This window comes from Rhodnius prolixus, unplaced genomic scaffold, assembly GCF_049639745.1.
Source record: "Rhodnius prolixus isolate KJV_2025 unplaced genomic scaffold, Rpr scaffold_7, whole genome shotgun sequence".
Classification (NCBI taxonomy): Eukaryota; Metazoa; Arthropoda; class Insecta; order Hemiptera; family Reduviidae; genus Rhodnius; species Rhodnius prolixus.
In genome coordinates, this window is record NW_027411582.1 from 15,279,990 (window position 1) to 15,305,773 (window position 25,784).

At 34.6% G+C, this 25,784-nt stretch overlaps 2 protein-coding genes and 1 long non-coding RNA gene across 8 annotated transcripts in view; 1 reads left to right on the forward strand and 2 right to left on the reverse strand.

The window, feature by feature from the left end:
• Positions 1-25,784, reverse strand: part of LOC141447056 (neprilysin-1-like) — a 93,168-nt gene that overhangs the window by 23,440 nt on the left and 43,944 nt on the right. The window lies entirely within an intron of this gene.
• On the forward strand, positions 14,509-24,476 carry LOC141447059 (uncharacterized). 3 transcript variants are annotated; one of them, XR_012454107.1, is made up of 4 exons: positions 14,601-15,085; positions 15,320-15,435; positions 21,969-22,114; positions 23,009-24,476. XR_012454107.1 is itself a non-coding variant. In XM_074114236.1 (3 exons), exons 1-3 carry the CDS (start codon positions 14,513-14,515, stop codon positions 23,125-23,127), a joined length of 327 nt encoding a protein of 108 aa, XP_073970337.1. In that variant the 5' UTR covers positions 14,509-14,512; the 3' UTR covers positions 23,128-24,263. The 3 variants fall into 3 exon arrangements, 1 of the variants encoding a protein (XP_073970337.1); XM_074114236.1 differs by lacking the exons at positions 14,601-15,085; positions 15,320-15,435 and adding an exon at positions 14,509-14,574 and having other exon boundaries at positions 23,009-24,263; XR_012454106.1 differs by lacking the exon at positions 15,320-15,435 and having other exon boundaries at positions 14,618-15,085; positions 23,009-24,472.
• LOC141447060 (uncharacterized) lies at positions 15,485-22,089 on the reverse strand. Its single transcript, XR_012454108.1, has 3 exons — positions 21,952-22,089; positions 17,005-17,225; positions 15,485-15,885 (listed from the first exon to the last, which is right to left on the reverse strand). It is a non-coding gene; the product is annotated as an uncharacterized lncRNA (long non-coding RNA).

Here is a 25,784-nt window from a genome sequence, read left to right on the forward strand (position 1 = left end):
TAATTTTTTGGGGTAAACCTTTTTTATTTTTCAACATAGTCTCCTTTTAGGCTTATACACTTCGTCCAACGCTGCTCTAGTTTGTTGATCCCTTCCGAATAATAGGGTTTGTCCAAGTCTGAAAAATAGCCATTCGTTTCTGCAATCACCTCCTCGTTTGAATAAAATCTTTTTCCCGCCAGCCATTTCTTCATATTGGGGAACAAATAGTAGTCCGAGGGAGCCAAGTCTGGAGAATAGGGGGGATGTGAAACGAGTTGGAACCCTATTTCCAATAATTTTGCGACTACAACTGCTGAGGTGTGAGCTGGTGCGGTGTCGTGATGGAAAAGGACATTTTTGTGGGCCAATCGTGGGCGTTTTTCTTGCAACTCGGTTTTCAAACGGTCCAATAACGATGAATAATATGCACCTGTAATAGTTTTACCCTTTTCCAGATAGTCAATGAAGATTATTCCTTGCGAATCCCAAAAGACAGTCGCCATAATCTTTCCGGCCAAAGGAACGGTCTTCGCCTTTTTTGGTGCAGATTCCCCCTTGGTAACCCATTGTTTAGATTGTTCTTTGGTCTCAGGAGTGTAGTGATGTATCCATGTTTCATCCACAGTGACGAAACGACGCTTAAAGTCCTGCGGATTCTTCTGGAACAGCTGCAAACCGTCCTTGCAACACTTCACACGATTTCGTTTTTGGTCAAGCGTGAGCAATCGCGGCACCCATCTTGCGGATAGCTTTGTCATGTCCAAATGTTGATGCAAAATATTATGTACCCGTTCATTCGAGATGCCCACAGCACTAGCAATCTCACGCACCTTCACTCTTCTGTCATCCATCACCATATCATGGATTTTATCAATGATTTCTGGAGTAGTAACCTCAACAGGGCGTCCAGAACGTTCAGCGTCACTTGTGCCCATATGGCTACTCCGAAAATTTTGAAACCACATATAAACTGTTCTAATCGAAGGTGCAGAGTCACCATAATGTTTATCAAACTTCTCTTTAGTCTCCTGAGGCGTTTTGCATTTCATAAAGTAGTGTTTAATCAACACACGAAATTCTTTTTCGTCCATTTTTTGAAAATCACTCGAGTTCCTCGATTCAAACGAATGCCAAACACAAAGAAATAGACCGATCTGGCTGAAACTTGGTGTGTGTTCTTCCAAGAGATGCTACTAACTAAACATAACCTCGATACGCGCCAGTGGTGCTATCTCTCTGACTTTGCACGCACTTTTCAAACGACCCTCGTATTTAGCGCTATTTGCTTTCCGTATCAGACTATCTCTAAATTCTGATTTTATTTTTAACATCAATTTATTATTAGATAATTTGATTTTATTCGCTGAAAGCTTGGTTCTTATGATAATTAGTTTAAAATAAATTTTTAAAACATCACAAGCTATTGCACACGTTTTGCATAATTATTATCATACAAACAGTTGAATGAATGATTTAGACAAAAAGGTTGCATTTAAAATGGCAAAACGTTTTATTTAATGGAAATTTACGCAAATGTTTTTGGAATTGTTTAACCGGAAAGAAATTAAACTAAAAGTTATAAAAGAAGAAGAAAACGGAAACGCAGTATTTGTATTTTAATGGTGACAGTAGTTAGACGATGAGCAGTTTCAGTAAGCAGTCAAAAGTTCGCAAAAACTTTCATGAATTAACTCACTCCATTTCCACTTAGAGAAAAGTTAAGAAGTTAGTTCTGTGCGTTAAGATGGAAACGAAGCTTATATAAGATTATCTATAGAAAACTGGTTACACCTGAATTGTCAAGGAAATGGAAACTTACAACAGGCGAAGGAAGCATGGTAACTCCGCTTACAGCAAAGTTAATGGTTTCCATTTTGGGTTTTAGGAAGAGAGAAATATCGTGCCCAGAGAGTTTAAAGACAGCAAACGCCCAGTGATATCAGTCTCTATTTCACAATAGTTTTCATGTTATACGTAGTAGTAAACAACACGCATGTACAACATTAACTGTCTAAACATTCTATTTAGTTTATCTTGTCACATTTGTATTTAAACAGACAGTTTTCCACTGGCCAAAATTATTTCTACTTCTAATTTAATTTAACTGATTATTTTATATTTCAAATATTATATTTTAAATTCAGGCTGTTTTGATAAATAATCATTTCAAAGATAGGAGTATTTTCACTAGCAGAAAACACCACATTTTTAATATTAACTTTTACATTTACCCTCAATTTTAGATTACCGTAATTCTAAAATGGAACAGTATTTTTATCGAAAAGATCAGCGTTCCTCTGTTCTTTTTAAAAATTGAAACCTTTTTATTCAAAACTACAAAAAAAATGACGTTTTTCAAATGAAGTCCACCAGAATTTTGCGGCTAAAAATGTAGTCTTTATCCTTAATAAGTTGTTCTAAATGATTTCTTCGAAAGTTGCCGAATGAAACTTTATGGATAGATTTAAGGTTTGGCAATAAAGTATGACACCTAAAACCCTTAGGATTGGCTGATCATGTCGATGTACCTTTACACGAATAGTGCGACTAATTTGTAACTCCTTAAAAATCCTTCTTGTTAAATGGTTGTTAAAAAAAGAGTTTTCAAGATGTAGATTGTATTTTCTAATGAGATGTTAATAATGTACATGCTGTTTCATGAAATAAGGCTACGGAGATTCGCTTAGCAAGAATAGACTGAGTTTAAACCAGTAGTTTTCTAAAAAAAAGTCGTCAATTTTAAATATTTAGAAATAAACATTGATATAAAACTCTTGAAATTCATAAAGAAATTAATTCCTTCACTAGGCAGCGTGACCTCGAGTCTTATGACTAGGGAACGGATTCGTATGTATTTACATATTTTTTTCTAGGCAATTTACAGACGTTTTTCAACTAGAAGTATTCATACTGACACTTTTTAAGCCGTTTGAGTCTACTTTTATTTCACATATTTCCACATATTTGGATGTTATCGCATATTTATTCATATTTGATTAAAATAAATAAATATTTCTACATATTTAACCAAAATTTTGGGCATATTTTCATAATTGGGAGGTGGTTGACAGGAACTGTGAACCACAGACTGTAGGGCTGTGAATCACAGTGGGTACAGTGGTTATTGTAATTTACACAGAATGCTGCTAAACAGTGACGGGCACTTGTTAGTTCTTTGAAGTTGTCTGACGTTGTCTGTTCTTTCAGCTCGTTCGTTGAAGTGTCCAATTCATTTCGTTCGGTCACTTAGTGTATTCTTTTTTGGGTGAAATGCCACGAACATCGGCCTCAAACAAACAACTGGTTGCTAAATATATTCGCGAGTTTCCAGCAGAACTTTTTCGAAGTGATGGAGACATTTTGTACTGCACAGCTTGTGACAAGCGCGTTCTTGCTCTCAACGTTCCCAAGTAACCCAACATATTGCCACCGGATCGCACATAGAGAATAAAAAAAGAAAGAAAGAGAGGACGTCCTATCAAGCCTTCCTTACATCTCCATCATCAAGTAAGTCTACTCTGAGTACAGATCTGTGTCGGGCTTTGGTTAGAGCAGATATCCCTTTCCACAAACTTAAAAATCCTCATTTCAAAGGATTCTTAGAGACCTATATTGGGGAAAAAATGCCTGACGAGAGCACTCTGCGGCAAAACTACCTGGAAGATATCTATAAAGATACACTAACCAAAATTCGAGAAGATATCAAAGATGGACCGATTTGGGCGTCAATTGATGAAACCACTGACGTTGAGGGCAGGTATATTGCCAATGCAGTTATTGGAAAACTTGACAGTGATGCTGATGTGGATTCAAAGCCATTCCTTTTGAACAGTGAGGTTCTCGAAAAATGCAATCATTCCACCATTTCACGATTCTTCGATGCCTCAATGCATATCCTATGGCCCAGAGGAGTTTTGAACGAAAAAGTTCTTTTGTTTCTCTCTGATGCTGCCCCCAACATGGTCAAGTCTGGCAATCTATTCAGGTATTTTATCCTAAGATAATTCATGTGACGTGTATTGCTCATGCCTTGCATCGAGTAGCAGAAATAGTCCGATCTTTGTTCAGTGACGTAGATTCCTTAATCTCCTCGGTTAAAAAAGTGTACTTAAAAGCACCAAGTCGCATTAAAATGCTAAAAGATCTCTTTCCAGACTTGTGCCTTCCACCAGAACCAATACGCTGAACGGCTCTTTGCTGGTTACGGTATCGTAAGTAAAGGATTTGGGTATCACGTTCAACTGCAAATTGAATTTTATGGATCACATGAATAGGATCAGAAGCAAATTTCTACAAATGCTTGGGGTTTGTCTTTAGGAACACGAGGAATTTCTCTGACAGCTGTTCTTATATCACATTATATAAATCCCTTGTAAGACACCGTCTAGAATATGGTTCAGTAATTTGGAGTCCATTTTGTAAGGTACATTATGGCTTCTATTGAGGCTGTTCAGAACAAGATCTTGCGGTGGTTGGCTAGCCGTTTGAAAATCCCCTAAAGTAACCCTTATCTATTCCGATCTACAGCTCACTCTCAATATTCCTCCACTTACCACCAGAAGGAATTTATTATGATCTCTCTTTCCTCTGCAATCTTCTCCGCTCTCAAATAGACTGTCCTTACCTTCTTTCTCTAATTTCTTGTAATATCTCATCCCATACTAAACGACATTCTTCTCCATTCAATTTACCGTACTGCAAACATAATTACGTTTTTTACTCCCCTATCTTTCTTGTGATGCGGACAGCCCATCATTTTAACTTGAGATTTCTTTGGCACAGATGTACAAAGTTTTCTAAATAAAGCCAAATGTCAACCATTTCTTTGAACTATTTGTATTGTATAAATCTTTATAATAACCTCTAAAAGGTAAAATTAAATGCTAAAGCCTAATTGTAAACCTAAAATGTATAAACCTAAATTTGTATTAGGTATTTATGTTATTAATATTGTTATTTCTGTAAATTGGACATTGATTCGTTTTTTATAAAAAAAAATAAAATGTAAGGACAAAGTTGATCGCTTCAGTATCTTGAAGAAAACTGTTTTAGTTTGAAACAGAAATGAAATAGGCAAAGCATTGTTTTCAAAAACACCATCTTACCAATTTAAACGTAGAGCAGCGAATCCAGAGTGTCCAAGATTTACAAGATTGTTCATAAGTCTGGACCGTTTGTGTTTACCAAATTTTTCTTGTAAAATTGGTTTTAAAAATAAGCTCTACTGTGGCTGTGTCATGGACACGGCCGTGTGTTGTACGTGAATACGTTTACCTAACGGGTTATATTTTTTATATAAAATATTTTTATTTATGTATTTGTTTAGGATGAAATCAAGGAAACAAATAATTACTGTGTTACAATATAACTTTATTAATTATAGGTCTGTGATACGAAAAGTACGACACAAATGGATGCAAGATACATCAAGATTTCTGGTAAACGTTAAATCAATATAGGTATTACCTAACTGGTTGCTGGAGAAGTTTCAATATAAGACAAATTGAACTCGCTGAGCATGAAGTCGGACAATGAGCGGTTTTGTGAGACATCAACATTAAAGTCCCCAACTATCATAATTGGTTTAGTAAGATCTGGTTCTTAATCGGGTATAATTTTAGAGATGTTTTTGGAATATTTTAACAACGATCGTAACATAAAGAGTTTAATTTCTGCTAACGCTGGGCCCGGATGGATATACTCACACCCGAGTACGAATTTGAAGATGCCATTGGCCTTTACTTTTACTAGACAGACATCACCAGCTTTTGGTGTCTTTCATTTCCAAATAAATTTCCGAAATGTCAATGTTAACTCTATTACAATCAGTGAAGCTATTGATGTTGCGATATATGGCGACTCCACCGGCTTTGCGACTTTTACCATTCGATTGTTCTTGAGAAGCCCTTTCCAACCGTATACGATCTCTGTATTTGGTTTTGGCTTTTCGACGCGTATAGGCCGAAATTATATATTTTTGATAATATTTTTTTATTCTAACACCTTATTATATTAACTGTCACTATTTTACACTAATGTTTTATATACAATCGATAGATTGAGACGACAGCTAACGATTAAAACTTAAATGAACACCGTAGCTTCTCCGAGTCAAAAGTTACACTAATTGCAAATCTCGATACGCAACAAAATTATCTCAAAATGGCGACGCTTCCCCGTCACAGTTCTCGCTTATCGTAATGAACTCTTTGATTCTTTAGCTATCCAGTGGTCTAATTTAATTTTGGATGTAGACGATAGATTCGAAACTATAATGCCAAACTGTATCCCCCGATTTTGTTATCATTAGATTTTTTGGATTGCCACCATATGATTCAAATTTAAAGACGTATTCACGTCAAAAAAGAGTTTTCAAGATGTAGATTTTATTCTCTAATGAAGTGTTATTAATGTAAATACCTAATTAAGGGTTAATGTATTGAATTTCTTAACGGAGAAAAACATTTCCTACCTTTTTTTCATGTTAAAAGGAAGAGTATAAGGCGTAAGTGATTTTCGTACCACTTTCTCAGGTTGGACGTTATCTCAAGGAAAATTTATATTCACTGCAGAGCGTTTAAGAAAGGGGAATTAATGAATCCTTATCTCAATAAAAGAAGACAGCTTCTTCTTATAAATAAAAAAGGGGCCATTGTTGCAAATTTCATTACAGCTTAGTGCCTAGAATATTGTAATTAATTCTGATAGCATTTATCTTTTTTATGTACTAAACTCAAACCCCCCGTCTAACAAAAACATACACCACCTAATCTTTAGAAAAATATTATTACTTAGAGGTAAACTGTTTCTTTGCTAAGAAATTTTGTGCTAATGTCTACTACATTATGTGAATTACATTAATAAATTTTGTAGCCATCTTGCTGGAAACCCAGTTTTTAGTAGGTTTTGTTATAGAATTTAACTACGCAGAAATACAGCACATTACTATTTTCTAACATTAGAGATGATAGTATAATTTTACATTTACTTTGATTAATGTATAACATAGTGTTATGGTTTTCCTTAAAGTTTAAAAGACATTAATTAGAGCTAGGGAAAACAGCTATCTCTTCACTCGTTACCTTTCCACGGTTATCTTTTCATAATCTTCTGACTTTTGAATAAAGGATTAACTTTTATAAAATGTCTTATGCTTATAATCTTTCTTAACTTATAACAGATTTCCATCTAAGGTTAGATAGTTAACGTAAGGTAACCTTAACGTTATAAAGGGTTGGTGTCTATAAAAGTGTGTCATAAATTTAGGGATGTTCAATAGTTAATGACTGTTTGTACCTTTTTATTCTACTCATATAATTTTTGTTAGGCTTTAAACATACGGGATGAACATTTTAAACGCACCAATCACTAATAACTTTTTAGAAAAGCGGAATTTCGAAAAAACCCACGAAGTAAACTATGTTTGTTTTTTTTGGTCTAGTTTTCAAATTTTCCAATCCCGATGCTGTATCTTCATTTTTGCCGGAGTTACAGCCTAAAACCGATTGGGGGTTCTTAAGGACTACTGGTTTTGACAATGATTTTGAAAACTCCATAAAAAAAAACTGTGAAAAATGACGTTAATCCCGGTTCGATATCCCTAATATTAGTTGAGATATTTAAGATCAAAGTTACAATTTTATCAACTCGTGATCGGTTTTCAATATTAATTTTCCACCAGAAATACAAGTTTTGGGAGCTCCTCTGATTGCAAAAAATGTTATTTTCGACGCAAAGAACAAAAATAATAATAATTGAAGATTTTAAAACATTTAGTGTAATGTAATGGTTGTGGGTGAATCAGGATAAGTTTGTTTTATCATCAAATAAAAGCAACCATCACATCATTTTAATGCACCCCCGTATGCAAGACTTCTTGACCTGTGATTACGGTAAGAATATCTTGCCAGGGTGGAGTGGGTGTTGGTCTAGTGGTCATGAGCGTGGTTTTGTAAGTGGGAGATATGTGGTTTCCTAAAGTCAAATCTGCAATAAAAGGAACACGATTTCCAGTCCGTTGAAGCTGTGAAAGAAAAAGCGAACTATGCATGCGCCAAATCTTAACGACCGTCAGCTGTGCAGTGTAAAGCCTTCTTTTTCGATTGCAGCGTCTCACGTGTTTGTAGAGAAATCTGTCTGACCGGAACCATCGTTTCTTGTAAGAGGTGTTAGTTTCGTTTTGCCGAAAAAATGATACTACACATGTAGTAGAGCAACGAATTGTCGTGAAATTTCACATCAAAACTTGGTGAAACCGCTACTGAAACTTATCTTTTATTAAAAGAAGTTTATGGCGATGAATGTTAATCAAGTGCGCGAGTTTTTGAGTGGTTCAAGCGTTTCCAAGATGGCCGAGAAGACGTTGGAGATGATGACCGTCCGGGTCGCCCTTCCACGTCCAAAACAGATGAAAATATCGATTATAATTAATCAACATTACTACCGTGACGTGCTTGCTCAACTCCCCGTGAAAGAGTAAGGAAAAAAAACGTCTCAATTTGTGGAAGAACAAGTCACGGGTTCTTCATCAACACACTGCATTGTCTGTCAAGACGTTTCTAGCCAAGTACAACATCCCAGTTTTAGGCCAACCGCCTTATTCGTCTGACCTGGCCCCTTGTGACTTTTATCTGGTTCCCCAAAGTCAAATCTGCATTAAAAGGAACACGATTTCCAGTCTGTTGAAGCTGTGAAAGAAAAAGCGGCACGCGTCAATGCAGGAGCTCAAAGACTTCCGAGCACTGTTTCGAACAATAGTAAATTCGCATGGAGCGTTGTAGGGATAGGGGAGGGGTTTACATTGAAGGTGATAATAACTAAATATGTTAACAATATATTTATACATACGATACACACCTAAGCGTTCCGGTAAAAAAATTATTAACAGGACACCCCTGGCTGGTGGTATATTTAAATTGAATTTAAGAGTTAGAAGCAGTAGTTTTAAGGACTGATAAATTAGAACTTTTTTTAAATTAAAACTAATGCAATGCAAGCAAAAGGGATTAAACATTACAACCTTAGCTAGCATAATTCTCTAATAAATTTTAGGGAAGGTTATGCGAAGCTTCAGTTACAGGTTATGTATTTTATAATTGTTGATAAAGTGTTTGGTTCCCTCCCAAGTAATAAACTTAACCTGGTTACCCTTCTGAAAATTTAAATGTTACTTCAGCTTAAATTTAAAAAAAAATCAAATTCTTTATTTCACCTTATTCAACATAAAATAATAAAATACAACGAATTTTTTTTCACCTATATTTTCTTTTCTATAGAAACACATGAGGATAGAGCTAGTTTATTCTTACGAGATTGTCTATCCAATTCTTCCCTAGGGAGTGAGTACCTTATTCATGGGCAATTTCTATCTGACCGAACATCGAAGGGAAGATAGTCACGTAAAGAAAGAAGTATCTTCCTTTTCTTTTCTTTTTGCAGTAATCTACCTAGAAAAGAGATATACCTACCATATTCCCTAAGACCATTGTATATTTTCTTTCTTCCAAATCTAAAGAAGTCGCAAATCTCGTCTTTTTTCTCCTTTAAAGAGTTTATTGATCATTTTCAACAAAGTACTATGCAAAATAAATAAATTTATCAGCATTTTCTTCTTTCAATGTGCCAGCAAATTATAGTTAGTTCAAAGTTTATCTCATTTTATATTCAGTAAACATAAAAGAAATTCTGTTGCATAAAATAATTAAGTTAACTACCTATTCTTTGTTACTTATTCAGCTCACTTAAAATATACGAGGGTCGTTTGAAAAGTCCGTGCAAAGTCAGAGAGATAGCACTACTGGCGCGTATCGAGGTTATGTTTAGTTAGTAGCATCTCTTGGAAGAACACACACCAAGTTTCAACCAGATCGGTCTATTTCTTTGTGTTTGGCATTCGTTTGAATCGAGGAACTCGAGTGATTTTCAAAAAATGGACGAAAAAGAATTTCGTGTGTTGATTAAACACTACTTTATGAAAGGCAAAACGCCTCAGGAGACTAAAGAGAAGCTTGATAAACATTATGGTGACTCTGCACCTTCGATTAAAACGGTTTATAAGTGGTTTCAAAATTTTCGGAGTGGCCATATGGGCACAAGTGACGCTGAACGTTCTGGACGCCCTGTTGAGGTTACTACTCCAGAAATCATTGATAATATCCATGATATGGTGATGGATGACAGAAGAGTGAAGGTGCGTGAGATTGCTAGTGCTATGGGCATCTCGAATGAACGGGTACATAATATTTTGCATCAACATTTGGACATGACAAAGCTATCCGCAAGATGGGTGCCGCGATTGCTCACGCTTGACCAAAAACGAAATCGTGTGAAGTGTTGCAAGGACGGTTTGCAGCTGTTCCAGAAGAATCCGCAGGACTTTAAGCGTCGTTTCGTCACTGTGGATGAAACATGGATACATCACTACACTCCTGAGACCAAAGAACAAGCTAAACAATGGGTTACCAAGGGGGAATCTGCGCCAAAAAAAGGCGAAGATCGTTCCTTCGGCCGGAAAGATTATGGCGACTGTCTTTTGGGATTCGCAAGGAATAATCCTCATCGACTATCTGGAAAAGGGTAAAACTATTACAGGTGCATATTATTCATCGTTATTGGACCGTTTGAAAACCGAGCTGCAAGAAAAACGCCCACGATTGGCCCACAAAAAAGTCCTTTTCCATCACGACAACGCACCAGCTCACACCTCAGCAGTTGTGGTCGCAAAATTAATGGAAATAGGGTTCCAACTCGTTTCACATCCCCCCTATTCTCCAGACTTGGCTCCCTCGGACTACTATTTGTTCCCCAATATGAAGAAATGGCTGGCTGGAAAAAGATTTTATTCAAACGAGGAGGTGATTGCAGAAACGAATGGCTATTTTTCAGACTTGGACAAATCCTATTATTCGGAAGGGATCAACAAACTAGAGTAGCGTTGGACGAAGTGTATAAGCCTAAAAGGAGACTATGTTGAAAAATAAAAAAGGTTTACCCCAAAAAATTAAGTAGTTTTCATGTTTTTAAACGACCCTCGTATATTTATAGATTTTTTTTTTCGATAACATTAGCTTTGATTCTGATTGACAAAATCTATTCAAATATAGAATTAACGTTTTGAAGCTGAGCTGATTCATTTAAAGAAAAACAAAAATGCACTTCGCATTCACTTTCAGGAAATTTCTATTTAAACTGGCTAGAAGGAGGTATTGTTTCAATTAAGTTGTTTCTTCATTCTTCTCTTGATTATTGCTATTGTTACTGATATTACGAACAGCTAGCAGGGACTGGTTTTTAGGTGAGATATCTAGCCGGTTGCTTGGAACGACCTTTTGGTCGATTGTTGGGCCTGTAGAACTGAGCGATTATTCACTCGGATCCAGTTCGGTATCAGCTTCGGAGTGGATACAGCGATCAAAACCTTGAAGGGTTAAATTGTGCTCTACATTATAAATATTCATCTTCTATGGAATCAAATTTGTAGAAACCGACAAATTTGATCAAAAACGGTTGCCTAAAAGTGTATCTTATTCTACCTAAATATAGTTTTATCCTGGATTACCATTTTGACGAACAGTTCTCTGAAAAAGTACTTGAAATTTTACTCTACATTCTAGGTCTATTATTTTTAATTAAAACATTTTCCCTCAATGGTTTTTAAATGGCCTAAGGCTAATTTTCCAATCTTTTTTGCTGCTTAGATTGAATGTTTTATTTTTACTTAATTTTTAACAGTCCCACTTTAAATGCTTGATGGGCTGACAAGTGCAATCAGTTGTACACACAGTACATTTCATCTAAATAAGTTATCCGTACTCATGTACGAGGTGTGGCTATTAAATAACGAGACTATTGCTGTAAAAACATTTTATTTTAAATTTAAACATATTTAGTTATTATCACCTTCAATATACACCACTCACCTATCCCTACAACGCTCCATGCGAATTTACCATTGTTCGAAACAGTGCTGGAAGTCTTTTTCTGTGAGCTCCTGCATGACGCGTGCCGCTTTTTCTTTCACAGCTTCATCTGGACTGAAATCATGTCCCTTTTATTGCAGATTTAACTTTGGGGAACAGATAATAGTCACATGGGGCCAGGTCAGGCGAATAAGGCGGGTGGCCTAAAACTGGGATGTTGTATTTGGCTAGAAACTGTTCTTGACAGACAATGCAGTGTGAGCCGGCGCGTTGTCTTGATGGAGAGAACCCATGGCTAGTTCTGTCACAAATCGGGTCGTTTTTTTCCTTACTCTTTCACGGAGTTGAGCAAGCAACCTCACGGTAGTAATGTTGATTAATTATAATCGATATTTTCATCCGTTTTGGACGTGGATGGGCGACCCTGGGCGGTCATCATCTGCAACGTCTTCTCGGCCATCTTGGAAACGCTTGAACCACTCAGAAACTTGCGCATGTGATTAACATTCATCGCCATAAACTTCTTTTAGTAAAAGATGTAAGTTTCAATAGCGGTTTTATCAAGTTTTGATGTGAAATTTCACGACAATTCGTTGCTCTACTACATGTGTACGAACGAAACTAACACCTCTTACACAAACGACGGTTCCGGTCAGACAGATTTCTCTACAAACACGTGAGACACTGCGATCGAAAGAGAAGGCTTTACGCTGCACAGATGTCGGTCGTTAGGATTTGGCGCATGCATAGTTCTTTTGTAGCAACATCAGTCTCGTTATTAATAGCCACACCTCGCATACGCTGATAACATAGAATAGAGACTCAAGCGCATTCTTACAGTGGCACTATGGAACTGCCATAAGTTAATCAAGTAGCACAATCTCTTGTTTTCTACTATTTCTTTCAACCAAACAACTTTTATGAGCTTCCATGTTTAAAAATTCTGGTTTAAAGCATCTTTATAAGTTGGTTGATGAGAATCCAATAAATTGAAGTTTTACAACAGTTTCTAATTGTTTTTTATCTTTACTAATAGCATAAAGATGAAACAAAGGATGTCAACAAAATGATTATTGTTTGTTACAACTAAGCAAGTGCGATTTAACCATAATATAATTACAGGTAAACATTAAGCCCCAGATGCATTAGCTAATTTACATAATACGGGAATTAAATACTAATAATGCCTGTTACTATAGCAACATGTAAATTAGGGAATAAAGATTAAATCCCTCGCTGGTAGGGTCTCAGCTGTATTTACTGAGATTTAGTAGGATATGTTTTGAAATGAGCCGTACACATTAGGTGATCAACTGAATGATTCCCCATTTCGCATTTAGGAAATCAGCAAGAGATTATTTAATATTGACGGCCTGTTGTTCAAATTATATTATCTAGAGATTATCTCTCAAATTTTAATAATAAAGCAGAACTAAATAAAAAGAAAATAATCTGACGTGAAACATTTATTTGATTTTCCTCTTATTCTAAAGCTCACGACATTTTGTTTAATGATAACAATTTTGTTATCTCATGTTTTATTTATAATTTTATTTCAAATTAAATATAGTGCCGAACAAAAGTCTGCATACACCCTGAAAATTTGTCTATTATCTCGGTCGGAAAGGATATCTCGCGTGGCTTCTTTGAATAATGTTTGCAATGTTACGATATGAAAATCCTTGATTATTAATCTGCGTTCTGGCCCTGGAATTTCCTTTCTTTGGTGAACCATTTTAAATAATCATAAATTCTTAACTAAATCCGCCTATATTCACGTTTCAACTATAACTAATAAATTTGTAAATATTAAGATTTACCCTGTATTATTATAATATTGAATTTATCAATTCTGTATGTGGACTTTTGTTCAGGCATGAACTCCGATCTTTTTATTTATATCGTATGCAATGGGAGATGGCAGAGGTCTTTTCATCTCTCATATATATATTTAGTAACAATAGTTACAAATGTTTAAATCATATTTTTTACTCTAATAATTCTTTATTTTGAAAATTCCCGAAATATTGTGGTGAATGTAGACTTTTGTTCGACACTGTATGTTCATAAAACTTTGAATGTTTATACGAGTAACTAAATTGGCAGGTATGAATATAGATTAGCAGATCTTTTAGAGATCTTAGACGTTTCTGTGGGTTTTTCAGTTTAACAACCTATTCAACAGGCTCACTTGGCACTTATAGTTATTATTTGGGTTTAGCGTACCCACAGACAAAATCCATATCGGTCCTAGACACCCACATAAATCTATAGTTGGTAACATTTTTATGCAAGCTGACTCATACGGAAACCAGATATTTGACGCATTCTTTCGAGTGGATTTGAGCTTTCAAGTAATTGGATTTACAATCTACCCATCCAGTAAATGTTTCCAACTAATAGATTGATTGAAATGTATTAATAGGGATTATAAATACTGAGAGAAATATATGTACATATATTGTTGAATAGAAATAAAATTGAAGTAGATTTTAAAGCATGAATAGCTTCTAACAATAGATTGTTAGTATTAACAACATCAATGGTTTTGGTTCTAAATCAAAGAACATAATATCATCAAAACTAGTTGAATAATGAAATGTTACAGAGACATGGACACTGTTCAAAGAGGAATAGACGAGAGGAGGCACCTAAGAAGAGTATTTGATCCAAGGTACGTAGAAGAAGAAATATATCGCAGTATCAGAATAAAGAGTGCTTAATACAAAAAAAAAAAAGATCCTTTCAGTTGTTTAGGTCATGAGAGAAAAAAAAAAACGAAGATGTAGATATCAGAGTGGTACACAACGTAGAGAAAAATCCCTCGATTATGTTAGCTAGGCCAAGATGACCTCATCTCAATAGGACAATGGAGGGTAAAGATAAAAAAAGGGATATCTGATAGAAGTTTGTGAAAGAGGATAGGATTCTCAATGGATGGTTGAACCAATAAGATAAAGTTGGAAAAACTTGTGCTAAGATTGTTGAAAAAAAAAATCGATCTATCGAAAGTGTAACCTTCCTAGATAACGAGGTAGAAAATTAGTTTGGATATAGAAAGTAAAAACAAGATGTGTACACACTAAATAAGTTCTTCTATTGCAATTTTTTAACTTTCTTATTAACAAATTCTCTTCGAATGTAATTGACTGACATCGAAGTTCACTATAATTAATACAGCCTTTGTGAGTATCTTTTAAACTTTTGTATCTTTTTAAAACTTAATGAAAAATAATTTCTACCGAAAGTGATGGATTAGCCCGAAGTTTAAGAAAACTAATACAGCGATGGAAATTCATAAACAAACTTTCCCTCTTAAAGTTAAAATATATTTTCTTCAAAGCTTCGAGTTTTTTCCCCCAACAAATTAAGTTCTTAATATTTATCACATTGGATGGTAAAAACAGCACTATTTACAGAAATGGCACGTTAGAAAGAAAAAGTTTAAAATATCCTCTTCTTTTTGGAACCAGCCTAAATCTGTATGGAAATATTTTCATTTCAAGCCGAGCGTTTAGAGGCGTCACCCATAAAGGTAATATGTGTCGTGGGTACTGGGTTCGATTCCCGGTCTTTAGGCCTTAAATTTTATTAAATGGCTAACAAAAGAAATTTACAGTAAAATATGTTTGCTAATCGGTAGTTGGACGGTAAAGCCCGTCTGAAAAAGTAGGCCTTTCTTTAATTTTTAAAAAAATTTGTATTTCTCTATCAAAAAACACATTTTGTAGCTGAAGGTTGATCTTTTCACACAACATTGTGGCATTTAACTCTCTTAGAAGTTTTACTATTTCACAATATTTTGATAATTATTTGATCTCCTATCAGACAGCTTATCTCTTTTTAACATAAAAAAAACTTCGAATGTCTTCGGTAAGCATTAGTTTTCTGTTCAGCGTCGCTCCATTGAACATAACAACTTCATCTGCTTCTTTTTTTTTGAAAAACACTGTCGCCATATTGTGTTCTATCGAACAATGGAACTCTATTTAACACAAATATTCATTAAGATAAATTTAAATAATTTTTTATAATTTATGAAATGAAGTAATTCAATTAATTATTAACAAGGACGAGTTACATTTACAGTCGAGCCTCCCATAAAGGACACTCTCACTTGCGACCACCTCTATTTACGGACCAGTTTTTGGATTTCCCCGTTTAACTCCGTATACACTTTATATATAAAAGAACCTCCGTCCTAACGGACACTACATAGCGACCCCGGACATTGATTTTTGGGGAACGGATTAAATGTTTCACCTCCTACCAAAGACCACCTTATTATTAAAAGTTCGTTTGACGCGGTGATCAAAATAATTATCCCCTCTCAAGTTTTTTGTTTTTTTTCTGGTTTTTCCTAAAGTTTCCTAATATAAGCTCGTACATCTTGTACCATTTTAATCATTTTTCAATATTACTTTGGACGAACAATATTATTTTTTCCGAAACGTCTCTCAAACGAAAGTTTAATTCTAGAAGAGAAAATAAATGTGTTGGAAGATTTTGCAATAAACAAATCGAGCCATCGTCAACTTGCCGAAAGGTTTGTTCTATTTTTCTAATAATAGATGATAGTATGATGATAATTTTACCATAAATTATTATTGTTATGAATAAATGTGATGATGATTATAAAGATTATTAATTAAGTCAATAATATTTAGTTTTTTGATAAATTTTCTGGATAATTAAGAAAAATTTGATGCATAGCTTATAGCTAAATAATTACGCAATTATGTACGTTTTTAAATCTATTAATAATAAACAATTTTTAAATAGATGTTTGGAAAAAAAAAGCCATATTTTTTCATTATGAAACTTGCCTTCACTCCTTCTAACGACCACCTCCAAACAGCGGCGACTTTGCTTTCCCCCGCCAGTGTCCGTTATTGAGAGGTTCGACTGTATACATGTTTCGCACAATGGCATTGTTCTTAATCGAGACAATTTTTCCTCTTAATTGGAAAAAGTTAAATATTTTGATACATAAATAAGAAGAGAGTAAAAAAATATAATTAATTAAAAAAGTAATAACAATATTCTAAAATTTATTCCAAAGTATTAAATATTAAAGATAATATAGTATTGGAAGTTATCTCACAGTTACTGGGAAATGCTGTAAGAGCAGTAGATTTGTCACTTTCCAGTTTAATGGTGCGAAAACAGGTGGAATAAATTCCTTCCGGCAGAGAGACACGGTTATAGGTAAGGGTGGCCCCGGATATGAAGGAAGAAATCTTCACCTTAGTACCTCTTATTCAGTCTCCTGTCTCTTCCTTAAGGAAAAGGTATTCCATCATCTACGCTAGCAATAAATTGTTCCTAAAAGTGAGAATCAAACATTTCTGCTCACAAAAATCAAACGAGAATAATTCTCTGTTAAATACTCGTATATTGACTTGAAGTTAAAATATTGGTACTGGTAAACATTTTTTATATTTATTATGCAATAATAATTTAAATAGTTGGTTAGTAAAATAAATAATTAAAAAAAAATAGCCTTTTTACTTTCTGTCACTGCTGCCACCTTAATATATTTACAACAAAAAGTTTTCAACAATCAAAAGGTAAAACTTTGATATAATTAAAACTGCTATTTGGTTATTTCTTATTATTATTATTATTTATATTGTTTTAATATTATTTTCTATTTTTATTATTGTTATTATTATTATTTTTCTTTCATACTATTATTTTTTTGTAAAAAGTATTTTCTTTATATATTGTTTGAAGAAACTGAGAATCTAAAAATTCTCCTCTGTTTCGCTACTGCAGTATAATTTTTTGGGCATAAGGCCATCTCAATTATTTAATTTAACACAAACTATTAAAATGCAACTAAAAAAGGTTGGTTAGTTTGTAGAAACATAGATATTTATCGATATAATAGTAACAAAAACTATTATTAGTGATAGCCTGCTGCACCAATAAAAATAAAATTATTAAATGCGATGATTTGTATTTATTTTTATTATTATTAATGCCCATCATCATTTGAGGCGAGTGGCACCGGAGCCTTTTTTTCATCTCAATGCCAGCCTCACAGAAAGTGTTCTCTCGTTGCAGATCCCACTGAGATGTCTTCGCTCATAATTATTATTTTACTTTCAAGAACAGGGGGTCGGCGACCTATTTCAAGTAGAGAGCTACATATTTCTCCTTAAATAATTTTAATAAATCTTACAAAGAGCCGCAAGGATGATAGTGTAGAAAACTCTGCAGATAATTTGTATTCACAAATTATTATTTTATGATATTCAATATCATTTAATGGTTTTATACATTTATTTTTACATATTGCGAAGTAAATAAACAAATAAATAATTACGAAAGAAAAGGCGGCAATCTTACAGTATAAATCAAGTACTTTATTTTGATATTGTATAATTCCATTCAATTTCCAACCTATCACGTTTAAAATTATTTTTGAAAAAATACCTTTAATAAACGGAATTTACATCCGTTACAATAAAATTTAACTATACAATTTATTTTGGACAGGCTGAAGAGCCACACAATTTGAATAAAAGAGCCGCATGCGGCTCGCGAGCCGCGGGTTGCCGACCCCTGTTCTAGAAGCATTAACATTTCCTACACTTTTAGAAACTAGTTGTATTAGTACAGATAAATAAACGATAGTTAGTTCGTGAAACGGGTTAAATTACAAATTCGGCTAGAAGGATTTTCATGATTCAGAATTTACTCGAGAATGTTTATTCTCGAAAGGATTGTGGTATAACTGGAGTACTAATTTGGACTTAACTAATTAGATGTGTATGTTCATGTTTTTTTTAATGACTTCATTCAAATTAGCATTGAAAGTAGTTAAGAGATTAAATTTCTTAAATTTATTCAAGTATTCGATAGAAATTTTATTAAAAATCTATAACTTAATCCATTAGAATGCCATATTTATTAACTGGGTCAGACTAAAAACTTTAATAAAATTTATCACCTAATAATAAAAAGGGTCGTTAATGCAATAGAAAGGGGAGTAACTGTACCAAGCAAAATAATGGTTGTGAAAAACTGAAATATTAATTTAACAAGAAATAAAGGAAATGTAACAAGTGATTCAGGAATGGAATGTGATAAGCTGTTCGTACCATGAATTAACTATGATGGATAACAATGTGAAGAACGAAGTGACAGCCCAATGTAAACCGCCTATGGGTGTGAACATAATCATAAATGCGTACCCTTTAGTTTGGCAAGATTGATTATATTGTTTTGGAAGCCATTATTAATATATTACCACAATGGTTCGCCTAAGATTTTAGTGTGCCACTAATGGTTTGGAAAATGATTTGATTCTCTTCTTTAGAAAATTGATTTTGTACTAGCATTTAATGTGTTTAAAAGTAGATTTTGTTTTTCCTGCTTACACTGATACGTTGACGAAATTGAAATCCAATAATACTTATAATACTTCTAGCGAAAACTTGGAGCTAATAACTTGATGCAAGCTGAATCCCTTCCTCACATTATAGTACCAAACAGTAAATACGAGGGGCACTACTTATATTTTGAGCCTTGGCAACACTGAGTGTTGTCAGGAGGTGCTATCTGACGTTTCCACTTGAAAGTTTGACATTTTTGACCATAACCTTCTTCAGAACGTTTTGTTATTTGAGCGCCATTTTGTGTTGTTTACAGTCACTTGAAAATTGTGTCTCAGCGAAAAAAAATGGAATTAACTCGTGAAAATTTTCGTGCAATTATTTATTACGACTTTCGACGTGGATTATCAAGATAGTGCATCGATCAACTTACTTCCACTTTTGGCGATAAAGCCCCCATCCTTTGCCACTGTAAAATGCTGGTATAACGAATTCAAATCGTGGTCGTCGTCGTTCGCTCACCGACGAAAGTCGTGAAGGTCGTCCAAGATCAGTTGTTGTGTCAGAAAACATTGATGCTGTACAAAAACTAATAATGCAAGATATGTCATGTGACATACTGTGAGATTGAGGCAACCTTAGGCATTAGTTCCACCAGCGTATATAAAATATTGCATGATCATTTAGCCGTGAAAAAGGTTTGTTCTCGTTGGATCCCCACATAATCTGACAAAATCTCTCAAAAAGGATGCTCATGTCGATTGGTGCAAACAAATGCTTAAGAAATACAATGGTGGTGCTTAAAAAGACGTGTATAAGATTGTAATAGGTGACGAACCATTTGTTTGCCGGAAGTCTTCGGATGAAATAAGGAAAACAAACCAGCGCCGTCGGATCATTCTTCATCAAGACAACGCCAGCTGTCACACATCTCGTCTAACAACCGACTATTTGAGCACTCAAAAAATCGAATTAATGGTTCATCCGCCGTACAGTCCTGATTTGGCACCAAATGACTTCTTTTTGTTTCCGAACGTCAAGAATAAATTACGTGGACAACGATTTTCTGTCGGCAGAAGAAGCCGTTGATGCATTCTAAAACCATGTTTTGGAGGTGTCTCAAGCGGAATGGAAAAAAATGCTTTGACAAGTGGTTCGAACGCATGCCGAAGTGTATAGATCATAAAGGAGAATACGAGGGTCGTTTGAAAAGTCCGTGCAAAAATAAAAACTACTTAATTTTTTGGGGTAAACCTTTTTTATTTTTCAAAGTCTCCTTTTAGGCTTATACACTTCGTCCAACGCTGCTCTAGTTTGTTGATCCCTTCCGAATATTAGGATTTGTCCAAGTCTGAAAAATAGCCATTCGTTTCTGCAATCACCTCCTCGTTTGAATAAAATCTTTTTCCCGCCAGCCATTTCTTCATATTGGGGAACAAATAGTAGTCCGAGGGAGTCAAGTCTGGAGAATAGGGGGGATGTGAAACGAGTTGGAACTTTATTGCCATTAATTTTGCGACCACAACTGCTGAGGTGTGAGCTGGTGCGTTGTCGTGATGGAAAAGGACTTTTTTGTGGGCCAATCGTGGGCGTTTTTCTTGCAGCTCGGTTTTCAAACGGTCCAATAACGATGAATAATATGCACCTGTTATAGTTTTACCCTTTTCCAGATAGTCGATGAGGATTATTCCTTGCGAATCCCAAAAGACAGTCGCCATAATCTTTCCGGCCGAAGGAACGGTCTTCGCCTTTTTTGGTGCAGATTCCCCCTTGGTAACCCATTGTTTAGATAGTTCTTTGGTCTCAAGAGTGTAGTGATGTATCCATGTTTCATCCACAGTGACGAAACGACGCTTAAAGTCCTGCGGATTCTTCTGGAACAGCTGCAAACCGTCCTTGCAACACTTCACACGATTTCGTTTTTGGTCAAGCGTGAGCAATCGCGGCACCCATCTTGCGGATAGCTTTGTCATGTCCAAATGTTGATGCAAAATATTATGTACCCGTTATTCGAGATGCCCACAGCACTAGCAATCTCACGCACCTTCACTCTTCTGTCATCCATCACCATATCATGGATTTTATCAATGATTTCTGGAGTAGTAACCTCACCAGGGCGTCCAGAACGTTCAGCGTCACTTGTGCCCATATGGCCACTCCGAAAATTTTGAAACCACTTATAAACTGTTCTAATCGAAGGTGCAGAGTCACCATAATGTTTATCAAGCTTCTCTTTAGTCTCCTGAGGCGTTTTGCCTTCCATAAAGTAGTGTTTAATCAACACACGAAATTCCTTTTCGTCCATTTTTTGAAAATCACTCGACTTCCTCGATTCAAACGAATGCCAAACACAAAGAAATAGACCGATCTGGCTGAAACTTGGTGTGTGTTCTTCCAAGAGATGCTACTAACTAAACATAACCTCGATACGCGCCAGTGGTGCTATCTCTCTGACTTTGCACGGACTTTTCAAACGACCCTCGTATTTTGAAAAACAATAAAGTCATTTTCAAATTACAGTTTTGTTTATTATTAGGCTCAAAATATAAATAGTGCCCCTCGTATATAGAGCCTAGGAAAATATTCCAGTAAAATTGTCTCATGTTTTTAGCCTTAGTTAAAACGTAACATTATTAAACGCTCTAATGCCTAGATGAAATCTTAATAGTTTAAGGAAGAGAAATAGATAAATCTTGATGTAAACTCACGTTTACTTAATTTGCAGGTTTAACTCAATTAAAACGTGGAAAACGTTTCGTGGCACGATATTCCCTATTTTATCACTAGTAAAATCAAAACTAAGTTCCTGTAATTTATACGTTGATATCAACCACTGCCTACAAAATCTTCAATATCATACTACTTTGAAAGGTAATCCAGTTTATTTATTAATTTTATTTGGACAGCATAGTTATTAGTATAATGAAATGTAGCTAATGTTGTTTTGAAAGTAACCTTGGTTAATTGATACCTAAATCTCTTTACATTTAACTTCACGCCGTTTTCCATTACTCGGCTAATTTAATGTTAGGCAACTGGTTATTCAATTTTTAATTTCATCTTCTTAATTCCGTCTTAATCTGTAGTAAAATGTTTTCAAAATTCCCATTATTAGCTGAATTACGAACTTTTTTGAGGCCCACAAAAAAAAATTTAATGTTCGGATCGAAATTCTTTGCAGAATTTACAGATTTTTTTAATTAGTTCAGAATCAAGTTCTTTTCACGAAAATTAAATTATTAACCGAAATAATATATATTTTAGAGAAGCCAACTATATTTAGGAATATTTTAAAAGAATACATTTGAAATAAACTTACGTATTGCGAAGTTTTTTTTAAACAAAAAATCAATTGTTTCAAGTGAGTAACATTTTATTTATTTAAGAAAAGTAAGCCAATTAATAGCCTTAAAATAAAACTATAATGTTACATACTTCAGTATAATAAAAAGATAAAGAATACAAGAAATAAACAAGTAAAAAGAATTACAATTAATTTAAACAGCTTTCGAAAATCTGTCCACCGATTTCAAGTGAACACCCTACGTACTAAAATAGATATCAGGTAATAAAATGTGTAAAGAGTGAGCCAAAAAATAGTTTAAGCAACAAAATTATTTATTTGAAATATAAATAATCCATAATTAGGAATAAAAATTTAAGTTTATTAGCACAAAAGTGCACCTTACAAACTATAACCTAACCCTAAATTACTTATTGGTTTTAATAAAAATTTCTACTTTAATTTTACTGGTTAAATTGCAGGAATGAACAAGATGAGACTCACAAGGTGCAATGCTTTTTTTGAAAGTTGGTATTTAATGGTAAAGTTCTTGCGAATAGAGCCAACAAAACCCGAAAGAAACACCTATCTCAGACCATAGTGAAAGTACAACTAAAGATGTAGATTTGTTTTTTGGCACGAGAAGCTAAACTCAATTAAACTCAAATATGCTATTCAAATCAAAGAGAGCGACGAGCAGCGAGCAAACAGTCGCATGCACATAGTGACGAGCTTAGTCGCGTTCTCCTTTTGACAAAACAAGATGGAGGAACTATTTTTATATGAAAATTCTTCGTTGAAACTTTGGTATTTGCAGCAGCTTAGTAGTAGGAGCTGCAGTGTACATGACATAAATAAGTCTAGAAATGAACTTGGTGAATTTCATCACTTGTACCAACAACTTCGGGAGCATCCTGGCAAGTTTCATGCGTATTTTCGAATGTCTTTATCAACATTTGATTACATACTAGCCCAGTGTAACACCATTAATCAAAATCAAATTTTATTGTTTTTGAGTAATACAGCTCATAACATGAGTTAGGCACAATATAGAAAAATTAACTATATAGGTTATTAACTAAATACAAATCTGTGTAACCCCATTAATCCTAGCAGTTACTTTAAGATAAGAAAATCAAAATAAATAGAAATATATACAGATAAAAAGAAATTAGTCAATTAAAAAAACACAATAATTTTATTAAATCACTACACCATGATTTGTCATAAATTAATGTTGTTCATCTGAAAAACTGGAGTAGTACGACGCTACAGAAGAAGGATTGGAGAATTCGTCCTGATCAGAAGTAGTAGGACGTGAAAATGTAATTTAATTTTGCCTAGTATTTAGATGAAAGTTAGCATTAAGGTATTGAGAACCAAATTAAATGTAGCAAAAATTACCTGAATTCTCCATTAACTATTAATTGTTAATTAATTTTAACGATTAATTATTAAAAACTATTGTAGCTTCACAAATACTATGGCCCCACAGAGGTTTCTTTAAACAAACAACCAATAATGTATCAATATCCATAACCTTTGAAAAATAACCTTTACAAATTGAGCGCGATGAGAGCGAAGAAATCAAACATGTCATAACGCTTCGCTCTACTCTCTATAGATAGCGTTGCTCTATCTTCGCTTTGCTCGCCACTATGCGCGGTCCCATATGTTTACTTGTGTTTGATTTCGCCGCTTTGCTCGCCGCTCCACTATGTTTCCAGCCTTAGGCTGGAAACATAGTGGAGCGGCGCGCAAAGCGGCGATGATAGCGAAGAGCACAGCGGCAAAAACAAAAACTAGAAATAGATAGAGTTGCTCTATCTTCGCTTTGCTCGCCACTATGCGCGGTCCCATATGTTTACTTGTGTTTGATTTCGCCGCTTTGCTCTTCGCTATCATCGCCGCTTTGCTCGCCGCTCCACTATGTTTCCAGCCTAAGGCTGGATACATAGTGGAACGGCGAGCAAAGCGGCGCTGATAGCGAAGAGCGAAGCGGCAAAAACAAAAACTAGAAATAGATAGAGTTGCTCTATCTTCGCTTTGCTCGCCACTATGCGCGTTCCCATATGTTAACTTGTGTTTGATTTCGCCGCTTCGCTCTTCGCTATCAGCGCCGCTTTGCTCGCCGCTCCACTATGTTTCCAGCCTTACTGTTAAAGGGACTAGTGAGTTAAAAGATTCCTGCTATAAACTACTGGTATAAATAGTTAAAATTGCTATGAAATAAATGCTTTAAAGAAGCATTTACATTAATAGCCAATATTAACAAAAGAAGGGAATTTTTGTTTTTGTCAAATATTATTTGATATGAAGAAAAATCTCAGAAAATAGAAAGAAACCATGCTGAGGTTATAGAGGAAGCTAGAGCAGGATATTATTGGACTCAGCCAACCATAATAATTTCGGTAGGACAAAAAAAAAAGATGAGGAAAACATAAAACTTCGTGTACCATCAGAATGTCAATTTTCTCAAACGATCAGATCTCTTACTCCTCACTAGATTCTGATTTTATCTCAAGACACTTTGCTTCTACTTCTTTTCTTTAATAGAAATAATAGAACATTCTACAACTTCTTGAAGAGCTATTCGCCAATATTTGCATTTCTCAAAAAAAATTGGTAAGTATATACTCTAAGATAAATCATGGAAATACAAAATCTACTATCTTTTTTTAATAAATGATATTGATACAATTTTAATGAAGGCAGAAATGTTGTAATAAAAAGATAACATAAAAAAAGCTATATGATCTAATTTATACGAGACCAATCAAGCAAGACTGATTTCTTAACCTCAGTCACGAAGTGCTCAGATCTATCTACTGATATTCTTATCGACTATTATAATCTACAGTCACTCTACTTCTTTCAGTTCAGAAAAAGGGATTTAGATAGTTACTGCTCTTTCGTTAAAAGGGATAGCTACATCAATAATCCAGTCAGTTTTATTGGCTTGGTCTATCTTAGTGTATCTTTTTTTTATTGATCACTGTAATCCCAGTAGATTGTGTGTTCGATTCTTTCTAACAAGGAAATATATGCACTGAAAAACATATACCTCAAAAGAGAAAAATTGCAGCGAATACAAAATCTGTTTGGAAATCTACTCGGAATATGACAGGAAAGGTTCTACCAAATCACGTCAAAACAAAAGAAAACTTCAAAACACTATAAATAGTGTTGCACTACTTTTCGAGTCAAATTACAGTAATGTTGGCACTTGATTTTCAGTAAGTATTTGTACAATGCGCC